At 35.1% G+C, this 20,469-nt stretch overlaps 1 protein-coding gene across 1 annotated transcript in view; it reads right to left on the bottom strand.

Moving 5' to 3' along the window:
* Positions 1–20,469, bottom strand: part of LOC132201952 (ankyrin repeat and SAM domain-containing protein 1A-like) — a 66,356-nt gene that overhangs the window by 4,783 nt on the left and 41,104 nt on the right. Inside the window, exons 4-13 of the mRNA XM_059628522.1 lie at positions 19,582–19,727; positions 19,374–19,496; positions 16,907–17,139; positions 16,451–16,658; positions 15,569–15,899; positions 13,409–14,071; positions 9,798–9,954; positions 3,403–3,720; positions 2,863–3,002; positions 2,405–2,767 (exon numbers count right to left, since the gene is read on the bottom strand). Of these exons, the coding sequence (XP_059484505.1) occupies positions 2,405–2,767; positions 2,863–3,002; positions 3,403–3,720; positions 9,798–9,954; positions 13,409–14,071; positions 15,569–15,899; positions 16,451–16,658; positions 16,907–17,139; positions 19,374–19,496; positions 19,582–19,727 (2,682 nt within the window). The remainder of the gene's footprint in view (positions 1–2,404; positions 2,768–2,862; positions 3,003–3,402; positions 3,721–9,797; positions 9,955–13,408; positions 14,072–15,568; positions 15,900–16,450; positions 16,659–16,906; positions 17,140–19,373; positions 19,497–19,581; positions 19,728–20,469) is intronic.

The following is a 20,469-nucleotide window of genomic DNA, read 5'->3' as shown; positions in this document are numbered from 1 at the left end:
TGTCGAAGCAAAAGCCATCATTTTTTATTTCTTTTATTGCATTTTTATATTTTCCTCCCCTACTTTGATTCATTTGTTCGTTAAAGCGAGTGAAAATTTGAAATATTACAAAAACCAGTCAATTTGAGTTAAATTTAGGGACGAAAATTAGTTAAATTATATTTTTGCTGAATTATTCCCACTTTGATTTGGGTGAGATTTTAAATTTTATGTAATATGGATGGATTAACGAGGAGCTTGCACTACCTACACTGAAATAATTTTTACTGAAACGTTCCCCATCAAAAATGCACATTAAGGATAATTTAAAGTTTACATATTATATTTTGCCTCTGATCAATAAATATCATTTGCAACTATTTTATTTGAGTGAAGAATATTTTTTGGCATTCGAAGAGACGTTGATGGATTATGTAGTGAAGAAATGGAGGGAAATAATGTATAGTTTGATTAAACAAAAATTTTGAATTTTGTACAATTTTCATTACTTATAATATAAAGAAATGGAAAAATATATTTAATATCAAATGACATGACACACATTTTCCCAAACATTTCAATTTTGGAGGAAAATGATGAACATTTTTCTTAAATTACATTGGACTAGAGTTGTTACAAAAAAATGGTAACTGCATTGTTATTGATTATCTGAATATTATATGAATGAATCTATCAAAAACGGATTTCATAGTTTGCAAGTAATAAATAATGTGATAGATTGAGCAATACAAAGAACAGATGTTTTTTTACTTTGGTAAATCATAAATATTGTTCTCCATCCTTAACTTCTGATTTCTGTAGCTCATTTTAGAAAATTAAAAGGTTCAATTTAAAATCTCAATACTTTTTTTCTCACACCTATTTAGCCCAATCAATATTTAATTTATAAAATAATTGTTTACAAAGAAGGAAGCAAAATTATATGTAAAATAAAAAATTAATTTTATTTCTAAAATTCCTGTAAAATTCTTTACCTTAATTACGACATAGATGCTAACAAATTTAAATTAAAAAACAAAATCAAACGAAAAAGTTCAAATAAATTGTTATAAAAATATTATTAAACATTATAAAAAAACATTTTGTTTTGGTGTAAAAATAAAATAATATAATAATGATTTGAATTTATCATAATGAGCTTTCATTTACATGTTTAATCAGTTGTTTATTGTTTAAGAAAAAAGGAAAAAAAGCAATATCCTGCTTTACACGTATCAACTGCAGGCTGCATAATTAATTCATGAATGAGCTTTCTTGGCAGTGGTCGAGAAAAGCTGATTTTTAAAGTCGAACCCTCCATCGTGGAATTGTACCACAAAAATTTTAGTTTTTTCCTTGTAAAAAAAACCCATGGAATTCGCTAAAATCTGGCATTAATCCCCGTAATTGGTGGTGGATGGAGATTTTCGCGGCCGAAGCGAAAATATACAGACAGCAGCAGCTTTCCGCGGGCAGAGCAGCGAGTATTAAAATTCAAAAGGACTGCGGGGTTGGATGATTGAATGCGCGCGGCTGCCGGGGGTTGTCGGGGGTGGGTGGCTGTGATGCTGAGCTGCGAGTGCCTGCGGCCTAAACAGATCAGCTGCTGATGACTGGCGGTGCACTGGTGCGCAACACTTGGCTGATTCGCGGACACTGCGCTCGGTGGCGGCGGCAGGCGCGGCTGCCAGACCCGAGCCGGTGCACCCAGAATTACAGCATCAAACACACACACACACACACAACACACACCCATCCCTTTTTCATCGAGAAATAATAATAATACAAAAAAAAAAGAAAAATGCTCCTGCGATGAATTTCAATGGTGGAGGATATTGTTGGTTGGGGTGTGGAATTTTTCTTCCTCCGCTCCGCCGACGAGCCGCAGGGGAACAATAATACACCCCGAAAGATTAAAAAAGGGGGCAGAAAAATGAGCTTTTTCTCTTGCAATAATAACCGACAATGCAGCATCGCGAGGGGGTGTTTTTCATTATTCGGTGAAAACAGAACCGCATAATCCATAATTTTCTCTGTCAGCTCCGAAATCAAGTAGGGGTTTTTCGCACTTGAATAATTTCACTAATTCAAATTCTAGTCAAAGGAAGGACGTTTCAAATTGAAATTTAAATAAAATATTAGAAAATGCAATAAAATTTAAGGATCACACTTTTTTATAAATTAAAATTGAAAATAATGCATATGTAAAAATCGTTTAGATTTTTTTATGCTGAAATTTTTTTTTTTAAATTTAAAATAATATATAAATATCTATCTCCAATCTGAATGATATTATTAAATTAAATTTATTTTCTTCTAATTTTAATTAAAGAAGAAAAAATGAATGATATTTTTTAAAGCATTTTTCTTGTTAGTTGATTGCATTTTATCTGTTGAATTTGGCAAATAATTATTTTTTTCTTACCTTGATTGAGGCGTCAATGGTAGTTTCAAGGTCTGCACTGAGGGCCGCCTCATTTCCCACCGAAGCTAAAATTCGCCGTCTGTGTCCGATTTTCTCAATGTCCAGCACTGTGGTCAACTCCTCGTCCCATACGCGCATCACTTTCTGGAACTCGCTGAACAGGTGCTTCTGGAAGGTCTCGGCGTAGTGCTCCAGGTGAATCGACTTGAGCCACACGTGCACCGAATCGGGGATTTTCTCTCCGTTGCTGCCAACCTTCTTCAGCTTGTCCGGCAGCTGCTTGATGGCGGCGATGATTTTTGACGTCTCCTCCGAACTGGTGATGCCGAAGCGAATCAGATCGGGAGGCTGAATCAATCCGTTCTGGAATTAAATGAAAATTAGATTTGCAGACAAATATATACATATATTGGATGGACTTTGAAGAACTTTGTCCTTTGTGAAAGGGAGCTACTCACAATAAAGTTGATGTCATCAAAGCCGTGCTTGACAAAAGCCCTCTCATACTTGGCCATGTCAATACTTCTGAGCCACTCGCCGACAGAGGCATGTGGAGGAGGTGCACTTGGACTGGTCAGGCTGTCTTGCTTGCTGAGCCCTGTGGGAAAATATTTATTTTGCATCAGATATGCGTGTCACTAGGGTCACTTGTCAATAAAATGAAAGTGATATTCTTGCTTTCATAAGTAAAAAAATTTGTTAAATTGAATTATATTCTTTAAAATTTAATTTTTTTAAATATTAAGCCTACCTCAAATTCGCTCAAAATTTTCTCTAGACAATGAAATGTTTAATTTCAATTCAAAATTATGTTAGATTTAAACTTTTCCAAGAAAAACAAATACTTTTATTATTTAGTTATTTAGTTATTTTGAATATTTTAGAATTTCTGTAATTTTTCAACTATAATCAGAGTTTTTAATGAAAAAGGATTATCCAGTCTATAAATTTAATTTAAAAAGGTTTTATATGCGAATTTAATCAAAATTTGTATTCACCTAATCTTGTTTGAAATTCCTGTTCCAGTTCGGTGACGAAAACTGACTCCCTAACAAGCCCAGTGCCAAAAGATGCCATAATTTCTGAAATCTTTGCCCACTCCTCCTGCTCGTCGAAGGGACTCAGGATGGACAGACTTTTGTCCGTTGGCCCCTGCGACCCTTTCCTGTTGATGTCGTCGCTGTCCATGTCCTCAGATTTTGGCGTTTCGTAGATATTTTGGATTTGCTTCAAAGTCTTTGGCCTCTCGAGCGGCCTATTGAAATCGACGGACATGGCTTCAACTTTGGAGGTCGGCACCGACCCTTTGAGTAAGCCTGGAACAAAAAGATCAGAAAACGCATTAAAATTGATTTAAAACTAATTTTTTCTATTTTTGTTTGACTTGTTGCGAGAGAATAAATGAATTGAATTTCTACAAAAAAGTGCTTCGTTGTTGTAAAACTTCTTTAAATTGCAATTTTCTGCAAATAAATTAGCTTTTTTTCCCTTAATATCATATTTTTTTTTTATCTCTATTCAATTTCTCTTTTATTCTTCAACAAAGAGGTAGATTTCCATGAAAAAATATGATAATATGATTTATAAAACAAATTATGCGAAACAATTGATATGAGCGCGAGCGTTCTGCTGGAGTGCACTTGAGAGCCAAAAGCGAAAAAAAAGAACCACGGTGCAATTCAAGTTTAATTGGTCTCAATTATTTTCCCAGCATTGTGAAGGTTTTCGAGCCGGCGCGCTCGCCGCCACCGTGCGACGAGAGAGCAATTGCAAAACAATCCCATTAACTCTTAATCAACTTGCACAAAGCCGGCGCTTGAGCGTCATTATTTCGATTTTTTTCCACTGCCTCCGAACAAAAATGTGCGTACACACGAGTGCAATTCCCGAAAGAACAAAAGAAATCATTCCGCAAATCCGCTTTGATTGGAACGGGGAAAAAAATATAACGCTGGAAAATTTTATTTTTCACCCGGAGCGAGTCGTTCGTTAGTTGGGGTAATAAAATTAGCATACTTAAAAAAGCCATCATTTCCTCTTTATTTTGTAATTTATATGGAGATGGGCGACGCACAGCGTTTGGCACTCGGGTCACGCGTCTTCTCTTCTTGTAATGTCATGTTGTGCCCCGGCATGAAAGAGAGTTTTACGGCTTCTACACTCGCCTCTCCAACCAATAATAAAACTTCTTGTTTCGATCAGCAGATGGGTTTAATTAATTAACACTAATAACGCCGCCATATGGCCCTTGGCGGCATCACAATTTATATGAGAATTTCGCCCGGTCCATGAAACAATCGCCTCTCCCGACGAAAGCACTACTTGACGCAGGCGCCTAATTTATGACTACATCGTAAATGTCGCGGCAGTAAAATTGACGTGCGCGCTTTGTTCGGTAATGATGCACTATTAAAGGCAAAAGACAAGCCTTTTCAATTTTAATTTTTGAAAACTTTTAACTTCATTTAACAAGTCATGATTTAAGGAGTTAAAAAAAATTAAAATTCTCTTTTGTTGAAATTAAATTTTAAAAACAAATTTTTATCAAATTATACAAAGTAATATATTTTAATTTTTGTAATTTTTAAAACTAGTTTCATTTTTTTTATAAAAATTTAAATTATTCTTATATATTCAAAGATCACATATATATGTAAAAATACCAAAAATGGTATTAAAATAAATAATTAAAATAAATAGTATTAACAAAGCATAAAATAATTTTATTGAGATGGAATACAAAAAGTATGTAAAAAAACAGTGTATCATTAATCGGAAACCAAGTTGTTAATGTAATATATAATTAAAAATTAAACATATTTTTGATAGAAAAACAAGCATTACAGGAAAAGAGAATATATTATTAGTCGATAACTATAGTTGCTGCTATTCTTTGGTTGTTTTTATGGTCTCTTGATTGCGACATTAGAGGAAACTTATCCCTTGATAAGATTTTACTTCCGGGGTAGCCTTGAGAAAACTATGAAAATTGTTTGAATACCAACAAAAGGGAAAAATAGGTTCTTAACTTCAACAAAAATTATGCGACTTCTGCTGCAAATTATATTTCATGATCTCGCCCTGTCCAAATTTTCATTAAATATAAATTTCAAAACTTATATATTTCAAAGTTTATTACTAGTGGTCATGCCATTTGTATAAAAAAAATCCTTTATTGTTTACATTGTTTTCAACAATTGTACGTAAACAATGTATTGTAAAAATGTGGACAAATAAACAACCAACAATTATGTCTCCCAGAGTAAAAAATCATCCTTCGTCTTTAACAATTTTCTATTTTCAACGTCCTCTCAAATATCGACCAATTAAATTAAATTCAAGCGCAGAATTTAACCCATTATCTAACACGCGACACGCGTTACTGCTGTTTGAGTGATAATGGTTTACAACCTTGATAAATTTCACGACTCACGACGCAACCAACTTTTGCACCTGATAAGCTTACAGAATCAACCCGAGTGACTCGTCTTTAAATGGCTACTTTCGACAATACAAAAAATAATAATAATAATCTCTTCCTCCTAATCAGTTGCTATTACGCTGTAAACGACAACAATCAGAGAAGTGCATTTAACCTTCGCAACCAATTTGAGTAATAAATCAATCACTGCACAGTCACGGCCTGGGCTGAGTTACAAAGTCAATCATCTTAATTGCATTCTTAGCTATTGGGAAAGATCGTCGACCCCATTTAAAGGAGCGGGAGAAATTACTTCGTGTAATCGTACGGATTTATATAAATTAGCAGAAGGAAAGAGTTGGAATGTGGGTGTTTGTTGAGTGGATAAGTAACAAATAATCACGCTTACCTTGAGACATAACAATTGAATAATGAGCGCCTCGATCCGACCACTTTCTACACAAATGATCTCACCGTTCCCATTTGGAAGGATCGAAAAATGACTTTTCCTGTTAAACGCTACAGTCGACCCAGAACTTTGACAAACCAGCAGCAGCAACAACTGCTAAGTGTGATAAGATAAACCACTGCTCGGTGCTGCTGCCACTGCCGAGCAGGCTGAAGTGCCAACCTTGAATTGAAATGCACCAGGAAATTGCAGCGAAATGTTTGCAGTTTGCGCCAGTGAGGCCAAATACCGACTGAAATAAATAATAGAGGGGCCGATGGGAATTTTAAACCATTGTATATGGCTTATCAAAAGTGGGAGTATTTTCGAAGTAAATAAAAACAGGGCTACGTCACGCGGCTTGTTCGCACGCCTCTCCGCAGTGTTGTTAGGATAAAACAGTAGTTAGCCAGCCAGGCCCACTAACTTCCTTCCTTGTAATGCACCCAACATACTAATCGACTTACTAAGTAGCTGCCTCAAAAATACACACGTCGAATAAAATTGCTCTCCTGTGAGAAAATTGCTTAATTTTAATTCAGTGTGCGAATGTTTTTTTTTCTTTCTCGAAAGAAGTAGAAATTTCACCTGCTATTAAAATTAATGAAGGAAATGCAATAGAAAAATTGCATTTTTTCCCGTGTGGATTTTTATTTTAATTGGCCAACTGGTATAAAAACCAAAAGTTTGTTTATTTAAATTTAGTGAAAAATTATATTACATATTTTAATGTACTTTCTCTGACGTAAGTATTTTGCCACAAATTTAATATGAAAATGACGTCTTCAAAGTATGAACAGGCGTAAATTTATCCCTTTTAAGGAAATCTGCGGTTTCAATTTTTTGCTTTCATTTAAAACCGGTAATCGTAACTGTTTTTGATCCAGATCCAGTAGATCGAGGAGAGATTGAATTTCGATTAAAGCAGTGCAATACTGCAGCCGAATACAAAAACTGGGTCGCGAATCAGTATAAATAAAAAGCAGTCAAGACCTGATCCAACCGCAAAATGTTCTGCGTCGCTCAAGAGATTATATTTTCTTCGTGTTGCTGCTTCGGATAAGAAAGCTCCGTTTTTTACAGTGCAACACAACATGCGGCGTATTTTATTTTAACCTCAAGCAAGATGGAGATTACTTGGAACTTGCTTTTATGGAATTAAATATATCAGTATCAATGCTGAGGCAAGAATGTTTATGGACAAGACAAAAGTTACTAAAACATTGACAATTCTTGTTAATTTTTTGTGCACTGGAATCAATTAGAATTTTCCATATGTGAAAAATACGTTTCCTTTTTTTTCTTCTTAAAAAAATTTCCTTATATTTCATTTTTTGTTTCTCCTCTGGTGCGACGCACAAAAGAAGCTACCAAGCAAGCGAGTTTCGTACAACTTTGCTCGATCAATCAATTTGACACAGAACACGGAGCTCAAATTGACGAGATGCCTCATTTTTATCATTCAAAGCTCCTACGGTGGTCTCACAGGGAATTAGAGAACAATGAAAGCATCAACAACAAAGCCAAGCTGAATAAGGAGGATTTTCTGATTTTGATTGGCTTGGAGAGAGAACTCGGCCTCTTGACAAAAGTAATACATGCAAAGTGCCTCCAGCGGTGACAAAAGAAGTAAGGTGGTTTACAATCCTGGCCAAGACAACGCCTTCAATGCGACTTAAGGAAAATTTAACTTGATCCTCAAATTTTCAATAGAATGAAAAAAGAAAAATGTATTTTATCATTGAGCATTTTTTAAGCAAAATTTGATAAAAAAAAATCATTCATTTCTTTGAATATTGCTATGTAAAAATAGCTTTAGTAATAAGGAGTGTCATTAGATTGAATTAAATTTTACATTAAATTTAGTAAAAATAAAAATGAAAAAATTGCTTATGTTGTTGCCCCTTTTCAGTAGGTTAAAGAACATTCTAGCAAAATTTAATTAGTTTTCGGTTAAGACAAGTAGTGCACTTAATAAAGAGATCTCCAAGGATGAGTCTGGTTTAAACAAATCCAACACAAATATACTCACTGAAACTCGCGATCTGCGGCACAAAACAGAAATCCATTTGCTTCGGCGCGCTCGAAAAACAATACTAAAGAAAAGCAATAAAGTGTGAGAGGAGCACCGGAGCTCGGCGTTTCCTTGACTAGGAAGTCACGACCTGAGAGACCGCGCGCTTCCCCCTCTCAAAGGATTGTAAGAAGAAGTCACCAGCGACCAACAATGACACCGGAGGAGCATTGTACTCAAATTATTCAAGCGAGAGTTTTCTATCGTCATTCATTCACCTTTAAGTAAGTGTGATTCACCGTTTTGGTCCAGCATTCAAAAAATAATTTCACTTTTTTCGGCTTTACAAAGTATTAATATAAATAAATTTGTTAACTGTTTAAAATATTTTTAACACCATATTTAATTAAACGTTATGCATACTATGTATTTTTTCCTAAATTAAATCAATTAATAATTTTATTTTAAGCATTTATTATTTTATTTTAATTGATAAAAAATTTATTTGCTATTTTGTTATTGCTATTGAAACCAGTTTATATTCAATCAATTTAAATAAAAATATTTTATCCAATAAATACATTTAAAAAACTTGAACACTGAGGGTAATGAAATAGAAGTTAAGTTCCTTTAGATAAGTTAAGGCTCCACTCTGCTTAATTAAAGTAATAATGTGTTATTACTTCAATTAAGCAGTGTGGAGCTTTAACTTATCTAAAGAAATTTAACTTCTATTTGCAAAATTTTAAAAAATTAAAAATTATATATAGCACCGGATTAATTTCAAAATTTACACTTTTGATGAAATCCAATGACAAATATATCGAACTAATGCACATTAATATGTCACTTAAAATCTTATTCAAGTGCGAAGGATTAAAATTGACTTTTAGCAAAAGAAACAATACCTTTTTTTCAACGTCTGCAGTCCCAGACACGGTGACGTGTGTGAGTCATAATTTCAAGAACCTCTTTACGAGCACATTTCTTTTCAGCCGCGATTTTTATTTGAAAAGCAAAAATGTAGAGTGTATGCAAAGTACACGGCGGGAATTGGATTTTTTGATGTGCATGCAAAGTTAAAGGAGAGTAAAGTTAAGTAAAAGAAGAGAAAAAAAAAACACGTTGAAAGGAGAGTCGCCCTCGCCGCGCGAATAATAATGAGTTAATTAAAATCTTTTCGAGGGAATGCCTTATTAGTCGTCGCCGCCGCCGCCGCGGGGGAGGAGAGGCGATAAAAGGCTCATTTTTTGAGTCACGTGCATCCTCCTCTCAATTGCATTTTGATGAAGGAAGGGGTTATTGCTCAGACGCGTGCCCTGTGATTTTCATAAATGGACAAATCCGGCGCGCGGGCGCGACAATTTGCGGTAACGAGCGAGTTGGGGTCCCTTTGAAAGTGAACATCGGCCGCCAATTAAGTCATTTTCAAAGGGATTCTTCGCTAAACTTGTTATTGCCGCGGTTTCTCACACGCTCGGCGTCATAAAATTAAAATCGAGAGACTCACCGGCAAAAGGCGCGTCACCGACGAACTCTTCCACGAAGTCGATGCTCTTGTCTGACGAGAGGTTGCTCGAAAGTGACCCTGACGACGCTCCGAACGAGCAGTAAAGAACATCCTCGTCCGTTTCGGTCTCAATGTCCTTCGAACGCCTCTTGTACTCCTGAAACAACCAGAATTATTCTCAGCTAAATTTCATCTCCAATTTCAACAAAAAACACATAATTTTGATTATTATTATTATTTTTATTATTATCATTATTATTGTTTATTTGTCCACATTATTAAATTTTAAGTTCGACTTAAAATTAATGCTTTTTAGTCCAATTAAATAAGACACGCTACCGAAGTTAGTAAATTTCTTAAGTGTAAAAAACATTGTGAAAGTTTCATTTAGCTTAATAAAAATAAATATAGTTTTAGCTGAAAGTGAATCAAGTAAAATTAAAATTATAAAATACTCTAAATTTAATTAATTATGAGAATAACCAAACAAGAAAAGCGTAAAATATATTTCAATTAATCTGACTCAATTTAAAAACATTTGTGCTAATTTTCAGGCATAAATTAAATAAAATGATTGAAAAATTGAAAATAATTCCCTGTGACAAAATGTTATCCGAAATATGGACCTTAACCCAAGGAAGCTTGTCCTGCGCTTTGAGGTCTTGCAGCCACGGCAGAATGTCATGTCGCCGCTTATCATTCTGCCAGGGCACGACCCTGCACCTAACGACCGACCCTGCGGGCTTTTGGGGCACCAGGCAGAGCAAAGCGAGCAGCCCTGAGCACGGCATGGCGAAGACTAACTAAAGTGAGCTGCGCAAAAAACGACCCAAGGCTGCGAACAAAGGGCCAAAAATCGGCGCAGTTCGACCGACCTTTTCAAATGCCACCCTTCTTTAAATGTCACTGAAAGGTGAACATCCCGAGCTGGGTCATTATGTCAGCAGTTGAACCCCGAGCCTCATCAAACTTGTGAGGCGGAACGAAAAAGAAATGCTAAAATTGATTTCTATTTGGAGTTGGGCCAATATTAAATTTTAATATCGGAAATCTATAATTTATTTATTTATTCTTCATTCAGATACAATGTAATGCACAACATCTTACTTAATTGTCGTAATTAAATATGAGATATAAAATTTGTTACTTTAAAATGCTATAATTTATTTAATTAATTAATTATTTTCTTATTATATTATTATTATCATTATTTTACTGGAAAGAAAATAGTATAAAAAGTATCATCAAATTTTGAAAAAAAAACTACAATTTTTATAATAAAAAGTATAAGAAATAAACATAAAATTATCAATTATTAAATTATAGTAATAAATAAAAAATTCAAAAAGTTTTAAATTTAATTTGCAAGTATTATTAAAATAATTTTTATGTCAGTTAAAGTATTTTAGCAAACACAGATTTAAATATATGAATACATGAAGTAAATGTTCATTAGCCGTGTGTGTTATTGTAACAAATTCTGTTCAATCCCATCTTGTTTTCGTTCTAAAATGAAATCATGTCCACTTTCCCACCAATATCCAGTCCCGGATCAAGTGATATGGAAAAATTGCTATGGCAGCTGGTGAGGCCAAAACAGACCGAAAAGCATCAAAAATATGTCCCGGTCCAATATTTTCTATTATATGTTCTCGATGTTTTTGAGCTAAATTGCTCCTTCCCTTGCCAATAATTTGTTTGTCCGCAGAGCACAATGCATTTGATGACCACTTCTCTCGACCGACTGCTTCATTTCACAGACCACAAAATAGTGATCTTTCCCCTTTCTGGCAGACATTTCCACTTCCTGTCCTCTGAGGTTTCCTGCTCTTTCGAGAGTAAAACAAAATCGAAAACAAGAAGAAGCAAAAATCTCGAAAATCTAATTACTCGTGCAGATGTAAATTCGCGCACCTGTCCGCGCGGCAGCAAATTATTTGCAGGTCGACCGTGCGGAAGGAATCTCGTCGCAGGTGCGACAAAAAGTCTCTCTTTCGCCACATTATGGCTTTGCATTGCCGAGGGAGGGAATTTGCTCGTTTGCCGGTGAATCCATGCATCATTAATGAGCGGCGTGTGGATGTGTGCACAGCACAATGTGAAGGTAGAGAGTCGCTTTGGCTGCACATTTCGCCGCTGCTCATCTCCTGTTAAGCGTTAAGCGCGTGCCGATATGGAATTTGCGCTCGCCCGCCTCCCCCGCCTCCCCAGCTGCGAATAAACCGTTCGCCAAAAAGTGCCGCCCCCGCTGACAAACCGGCTCAACGCCAGTGATTAATTTCCACCGCGGCTTTGCCCAGCTCGACACGCCATTAATGGCAGCGCACTTGAAATTAAAATTCAATTTCACGTGGCTTATGTAGCAAATTATTTTTATGTTGTTCAAATTGTAAATGGGCCAAAATGTTTTGTTAATATTGTATGATATCAAATATAATCGAAATAATTGACCAGAAACGTTTTTGCTCATTGAAGCTTCAGACATTTAATTATTAAATTAAATATCCCTATTCAATTATCCTGTTAAAATATATATTTTTTTTTAAATTCTATCAAAAAATATTTAATTACATAAATAGTGATATTATACAATTATTTGTGAGAAAGTAGCCAGTTCGATCAGACTTACTTTCAATTGAGAAAAATTGTACATACAGTTTTTTTTAGAATTACAGTGATGCATTGTTCATGAAAGTGTAAGAAAGTGGTGAATCGTGTGATTATTTTTATGTATATCTTAATATCTTTACTTAACATTCGCATCAAAGATAAGCCTGTTTTTTCAAGATTTCTTTTTATTAGATGCTGACTTTAAATTTATAATAGTTTTATTATTACACTGAGCTTTATAATAATTTATTAAATGTGATGTTACAAGTACAAATGGTAAAATCCTTTTGTAAATTGATTCAGTCAAATCAGAAAAATAATATTATTTCTATGTATTATCTTAATTTCAAGCAAATTTAATTTTTATTTTGAATATTTTTATATAACGATCAAAACATAAATTTTATGATGACACAGGACTCGACTATTGAATTGATGACTCTAATCAAACATTCATGTTTATTGATGGGGAAACAAATATATTGATTAGTTGCATATAACTGTATCTTATAACTCGAATTGATTCAAATATTAATATTGTGGAAGACTTCTAAAAATAAAATTGCTGTAAAAATGAAATATTAAACATAAAAAAATAATAAATTTTATTAAAATTATTTAATGAATAAAAGTTTCTTTTAATTAAGCAGAATATTCTGCTAAAAGATGTTATATTATTTAATTTTAATAGAGTAATAATTACGTTGTCATAACTTAAAATGAAGTAACAAAAAATATTCATTTGATACGATTAATAAAGTTGATTTCTAACAAATGTTTGCAAAATATGGCTCTAGCGGCCGGTGCGCTATATTCTTCGAAGGAGAGTGCGCCGTGCTTTAGCAAGTTGTTTGCTAGCAAAGAGCCATTTTTCCATTCAACTAACATTCTTCACTTGTATTTTCAATGTTTTATTAATTCATGTTGTGTTTGACTTGTGATTTTGAAAGATTTTGTGTATTTCAATGTATCGAACGGAGAATAAAGAATTAATTTCCTACCTGGCTAAGTGGTCTGATCCTCTCGTAAATGCTCCTTTCCGCGTCAAAGGCCGACGGGGGTGGGTGGTCAGGCGTGGGTGGTTGCTTGTAGTTGGTGGGGCTGAGCGGCGTCTTGGTCGTCTTCTTCTTGCGCTTGGCCGCCTCGGCGCTCTCGACCATGTTTTCCTGCGACGGCCGCAACCGGATGTACGCCGAGGACACAAACGTGGGCACCACGTCCTGGTTTCCGGGACAGCTCGGCTCAAAATTTTCGTACGGCCTGTCCGACTGGCGCCGCAACTTGCGCCGAGGGTAGTTGTGCGGTTTCTGCTCGTACTGTCCGATGGTCGTGTGTCTGCGTTCGGTGTGGTTCGGTTCAAAATCGTGCGTGATTCTTTCTTCGCACGCGCTGTCGCTGCGTTTGTGGCGCAGGTGGTCGTCGGCGTCGACGCTGACGCTGCTCGAAAGCGGCAACTGCAGGCCCGAATTGCTGCGCGGCGCCCGCATTTCAATGTACTGGTCCGTGCTGCGTCCCCGACGCAGGTTTTTGTCGTCGCCGGCGCCGCTGGCCCCGCTGCGGGCCATGAACAGGTACTCGTAGTTGCTGCACGCGTAGTTCTTCTCGTTGTTGTGCGTCGGTGACACAGAAAGGTTGCGTCGCGGCGGCTTTTTTGGAGGAGTTGGCTGAAACAAAAAAGTTCAAAATCAAATTATTTCAATTGCGTAATTAAATATTTTTTTCAAATTAAATATTTTCCAAACAGAACATGGGAATTTTTAGTTACAAGAAATCTGGGCACATATCTATCAGTAAAACTATAATTAATTTTGTTAATTATTTAAGTTTTTTTTTTTACAAATTGGTTATCTAAAAATAAAAAATTTAAAAAGGATAATTAAAGAGGATTTAGAATCAACTAGTATAAAAGGAACGCTGAGTTTCACATTCCTTAACAAAAAGACTGAAAATTAAAAAAAAAAAAAAAAAAAAATGAAATGAAATAAGAATTCACTTTTTTTAAAGAGGTTTTTCCGTGGATTTACTGAAACTGTGCGAGAAACACTTGGCTTTAAAGAATGGATTATACAAACCAAAATTTTGACTTTTAATTGAGAAAAAATGCACCCTTCGCTCTCCTACCCCTCATTCTACACAGCTGCCGCAGTCTTAGTTTGTGAGTCAAAACATTCAGGTCTGCTGATGAGCACTGGAATCGGGCGAAATCGCTATCCAGGCCAGTTATGTTGCTCTGTTTACCCTAATTTTCCGAGTTTTAATTGAAATTTTGATTTTTTGTGACTCAAAAATATTACTTTTTGAGACATTTTTAAACATTAATTTCTCAATTAAAAGTCAAAATTTTGGTTTGTATATTCCATTCTTTAAAGCCAAGTGTTTCTCGCACAGTTTCAGTAAATCCACGGAAAAACCTCTTAAAAAATTAACCCCTGAAACTGCTTTACACTTTACAACACAAACAAAACACTACTCTACACTAATTTGAACAGAACACGCACATTAACAATTATCTGAGAAGAATTCACGTTTCCCAGATGTAAGGAAATAAAAGAGCACAAAATATTCTGAATTCTATTAAAATTTTAAGCTACCAAAAGCCCTCAATCCATACTATTTTGCAACTAAATATAAAAATTATCAATCACGAACAAAAAAGCAGAAATATTTATTGACCAAATTTAATTATTAATGACCACAGTAGTCCTTAGTGCTTAAAATAGCTAAAATTGAGAAAGTGATTAAACCCTGGAAAACAGTCCAAAAACAAACTAGTTAGAGGTCAAAAAACGTCTCAAATTGTTGAATAATTAATTTGTAAAAAAATGTTACCCATCCATTTTCATTAAATTCAATTTCAATATAAAGATAATGGGTGATTTGAATTTAAAATCGGCTTTTCCTCGATCAGTTTTTGTGAGTTTCAGAAAAAAACAATATCATATTCTGAAACAATAAACAACTCACAAAAACCCATCGAGGAAAAGCCGATTTTAAATTCAAATCACCATGAATCAACCCTCGATTGTGAAATTCTACCACAAAAATAAAGATAATATATTGTTTTAAATTACCGCCCGTTTTTTGTCTTCTTATGAAAAAAAAATGTATCCAATTTTAACGATAATTTTAAACTTTTTATTATCAAGATTTAAGAAACTTACTGAGACTTTGGCGTTGTTATTCGATTTTCCACTCATGGGCAGGTAGTTGCTGTCGTGGCTGTGGCGGTCCATGTCGGGCGGCGGCACAAACCTCTCCCTGGGCGAAATCGAAGGTCCCGTCATGCTGGAACTGGAGGACACGCTCAGCTGGTCGACGTCGCGCACGCCGTGGTTCTGGTAGGACAGCCTGGAAGAACTGGACAGCTCCTCGGACAGGTAGCTCGAGTCCATCGACTTGGCCGAGAAGCAACTCGTCTCCATCGAGCGCGAAACGAAGCCGCTCGAGTCCAGAGACTTGGCCAGCAAGCCGCCGTTGTCAGACAAGTTTTTCCTGTTTGCGCCCAAATTGGAAGCGAGAGAATGCATCAGATTCAAAACAAAACAATGGACGAGTTTCTTTGCGTGATGCGTGACATTCTGTGCAGTATTTTTGTGGCGATTTACAAGGAGTGAAACCAGAACCGGTGCTTTAAAATATTTATCAAAGTTCTACAAAAGGGAAAGTAAATATGATGCCAGTCTTAAACTTTATTGCATTTGAAAAAAAAGTTATATTCGAAGTAACAGTTGTAATTTCTTTAGTGGTATATTTTTTTTTAGAAATTTTAGAATGGTTTTCTAATTGAAAAAAAATTTTCCCAGAGTAAGAAAATTAATGCAAAAAAAAACTCGTATAGAAAAAGCTAAATTTCAAATTTAAACATTACAAGTCAATCCTTGATACTCGTGAATCACATGCAAATGAAAAAAATCTCGCATTATTTAATTTAAATTTTTAGTCCACAAAAATCAAATGATTGATAAAACCAAGAATGAAAATTATTTCAGTGTATTTGACCTAAATTTCTATATCGTAATTAAAATATTTATTTATTAACTTACATTCTGCGATCTTCTTGTTCGTAGTAGTTCCATTGCGAGGGTGAACAAGCGCCTGGAGATTCCGACATTCGGCCTCCTCTGGGGGTGAGTCGCACATTTTCATAGGGACTGCCTATGCTAGGAATAGGAGGAAGTGGCTCCGTGTTTTCTTTGTCTTCACCCACGGCCGGAGATGGAAGCGTCCCAGAATTAGTTTCCTTCCTAAGTTCTGGACAAATAATTTTGAAAAAATTAGAATTATTTGTACGAGATTAAATTCAAAAATTAAAACGGTTGAGTGAAATTTTACTGCGATTAATTTTCGTTTGAAGTGAATTGATTTTTTTAGTAGAAACAAGAAATTTCAGCACTTAATTATATTCTAATTCAAAATACATTTTTTTCCATTTTCTTATATTTAATGTTAATTTCTCTTTTGCAAATTTCAGTAAAAAATTTTAAATGGGTAGCACTTACTGTGCCTAGTTATTAGTGCTGACATTTCGTGCGTTAGGTGCGCAGGAAATTGCGCGAGGACTTCGAGGACAGTCAAGTTGCCCTGGTCGCGGGCATTGAGAGAAACGCCGTGCTCAAGCAGGCTTCTGACGACTTCCAACTTGCCGCAAAGGGCCGCCTCGTGCAGGGCTGTGCCGGCGGGCGTCAGGGCGCTCACGGGGAACCCAGCCTCCAAGAGCACCAACACCACCGCCCTGAAGTCAAACAAAGAAAATCGATGCAATGGATAAAAATATTCATCCAGCTTTGGTGCGATATAGCCATCATTAGTAATCAGATTTAATTGATTGTTAGGAGAAATAACACATTTTTTGAACCAATTTTTTGTTGGAAAGGAAATTTTAATATTTCACATAGTGTGCTATGCGACCATTAATACAAATTTTTATTCATAAATTAAATATTGCTGCAAAAATAAACCATACAAAATGGAAAAATAATATGATTTATTTATAAAAATTACTAAAAAACCAATATAAACAAAAAAATTAATAAAATATAAAAAAGTTGTTAAAAATAATTTAATTAAATAATAATGTTATTGGTTTTTTATTTTACTAATAAAGAATAAACAGTTACAGTTTTTTAATCTTAAAATTAATTCACTCTCGTTAGAATAAATCATGGGCGTTGGAAGAGTTTCTTGGTAAAGTTGACTCCATATATCAATGTACAGCTCACAATGAGAATGTAATGAATTTTATCTTTTTATTATTTTCATCCATTACAATTGTTTTATTTCTAATTAATTCACAATCCTCGGAAATCAGACACAAAGACTGTAGATAGTATTGGTAATAATTTTAATTACGCTTGGAAACTTTGAATAACAAAGACAAAAGTCCGTTATCCTCTCAATTTTTTGTATGCTGTTTAATAATTAAGTCTCTTAATTTAAATAATGCCATTTTTAAATTAATATCTATTTTATTAAAAAATAATTAGTAGAAACACACTTTTATTGAGAGTTGCAGCATAATTCTATTGATTTCAGCATTTCGCAGAAAGATGTGCAAATTTCGCGATCGTTTCCAATGTCCAATCACACGGACGAGCGGTCTTCGAAAGACTGCATAAATAAACAAATTTCGCAAACAATTGGACGCGTCCGTCTCGCAAGCGCGTCCGGCTGGGCGTTATTATTGCTGGTAAATAGCGAACGCTTTTGCGCCGCCAAGCATTAATGCAAACAGGCGGCCAGTTTGCCGACATTAGCGCGCATTGTGCTTTGGTGAGCAGACCACGACACACACACACACACTAAATGACGAGACGACGATACACACATGCGGCAAATTGCATACATACACGCGAACACAATTTGTTGTATCTTGGTGAATGGAGCGTGAACTGCTCGCTCTCTGCCCAGCGAGCACCAGAGAGGAAAACATTTGCATTTGATAAATCGCCGCCTCTGTGTGCGAATTATTATTAAATTGCCAGCAGGGCAGAGTTCATTAGTTTTCCACTACCAAAGTGAGGAGTAATTTTAAGGAAAGAAGTTTGTAAAGAAATATTTATTATTATAATTTTTTGAATTTAAATTGCCTAAATAGAGGTTATTTTAATTGTGGTATTTTTATTATTAAATTCTCTAGCATAAATACGTCCCAAATCAAAATTTTTATTAATATTTACCGTTTGACTTCTTTCACCATTTCAGGGAACTCACTTGATGCTCATAATATTAAGTACTTGCGAATTTAAAAAAAAAATCGACGTCCACGAAAAGTTTACTTTCGGAGAGTGGCTGCTTTTTCAACTCTGGCAAAATGACAAAATCGATATGCACTGCCACTTGATAAGTATGTGTGCCACTCGACGTCGAAACTCATCCTCTTCATCAGGTTGGATTTCACTTTCCACCCAAGCAGGAGAGCGGTTTGCAAAACTGGCAAGCTGGATTAAACCCTTGTTGGCTTTGCAGATCGATAAAGAATCGCGATAACGCCTCAAAAAGAGACTTTACGAGACGAACAAAAACGAAGAGAAGGCTTTTAAAAAATACCTAGAAGAATGAAAGTAAAATTTTTTTTCATTGCATTTGCTCTTTGGGTAGAGCACCATTATTTAGTTTCAAATTTTTCCTTCACAAATTTCTGATTGATTTCTCCAAACGTGAAAAGTAGTTCAGGTCAAAATATAGTGATAAAATGGTGAGCCAATATTTTCTTCGCTGAGAAAGTTGTTTTTGCTTCTCAAAAATCAGCACAAATAGTTTCAGCTAATCACGCAGTCCTTTTCAAGAAATAAATACAAACAATTTAACTGAGCCAAAATTTTTCATGCCCTTATTTTGATTGACGAAAAGCCTGGTTCATTATTCAACCCTCGAGTGTCACTTTCTTTGACATCCAATAGCTCAAGGCAACATGTATTTGAAAGAAGTTTTTCTTTCTTCTAAATAATAAATATTCAGTATACTCACTTGTGCCCATTTTTGCTGGCACGATGCAGAGGCGTCAAAGGGAAGACCGTGCGGGGCGGCGCATCAGCATATTGCCTTATCAGCTCCGGGTGGGTCCTTAACAACTTTTCTACGGTTTCCAATCTGCAGCACAAAACAAGATCCATCAAATTTGTGTCAATTATTCATGAATCAGAACTTATTTGAGAAATTATTCGAGATTACTGACCTTCCATACTGAGCCGCGAGATCTAGTGCAGTCTCCCCGCGACAATTGCGGATGTTGGGGTCACAGCCGTGCTCGAGAAGAAGTGCAACTACCACTGTATGCCCGTACTGGGCCGCACAATGCAGAGCAGTCTCGTTATCTTTGGTCTGCAACAAAAGTTAATTGCTTAGTTAATACAAATATTTAAATTTGTAATTACAAAATTTTTGGTTTATATGTTGTGTTTTGTTTTATTTAAATAATTTAATATCAATATTATATTTGTAAAAATTGACTACTTAGAAAACATTAAGTTGTGATTTTAAATGAAAGTTTTTTAATGTCAAATGAAACAAACTAAAATCGTATGGTGATGTCAAAATTAATAATCATTATTGTATTTATCATTAAAAGTAACTCTGCACACTAAAATGTAAACTTCCAACATGAAACAATTAAGGTGATTCTTCTACGGGGTTTTGGCCAAAACTAGAAATGCTGCAATGGATTTCAAATGATTCTGATAATAAAAGTTGAACTACATATTGTGTGTTAATGTTTCAAGTATAAAAATGATTTATTTTCGCCCCATCGCTTCTTTACAGGGGGCCAAAGTTATGTCCGAAGGTCGAAAACGGGTAAAAATCCACGTTTTTCTACCTTCTTATGCTCGTAACTTTCCATTTTGCAAAGTGAACTATATTTTTCTATATAGCTTTCAATTCGCAAGATGTTAAAGTATCCAAAAAAGCAAAAAAAGTATATCTCTTCTGTCATTTTATCACCCCCTGAGAAATCAAATTTTTTCAATTTTAACGGGCCATTTATAAATGCTATTTCTCAGGCGGTGATTAAATGACAGAAGAGTTACAGTTTTTTTAGCTTTTTTTGGATACTTTAACATCTTGC

The sequence above is a fragment of the Neocloeon triangulifer genome, unplaced genomic scaffold (assembly GCF_031216515.1).
Source record: "Neocloeon triangulifer isolate White Clay Creek 2 clone unplaced genomic scaffold, ASM3121651v1 ptg000014l, whole genome shotgun sequence".
NCBI lineage: Eukaryota > Metazoa > Arthropoda > Insecta > Ephemeroptera > Baetidae > Neocloeon > Neocloeon triangulifer.
Note: the sequence above shows the minus strand (reverse complement) of the source record. Positions and strands in the feature narration are given on the sequence as shown.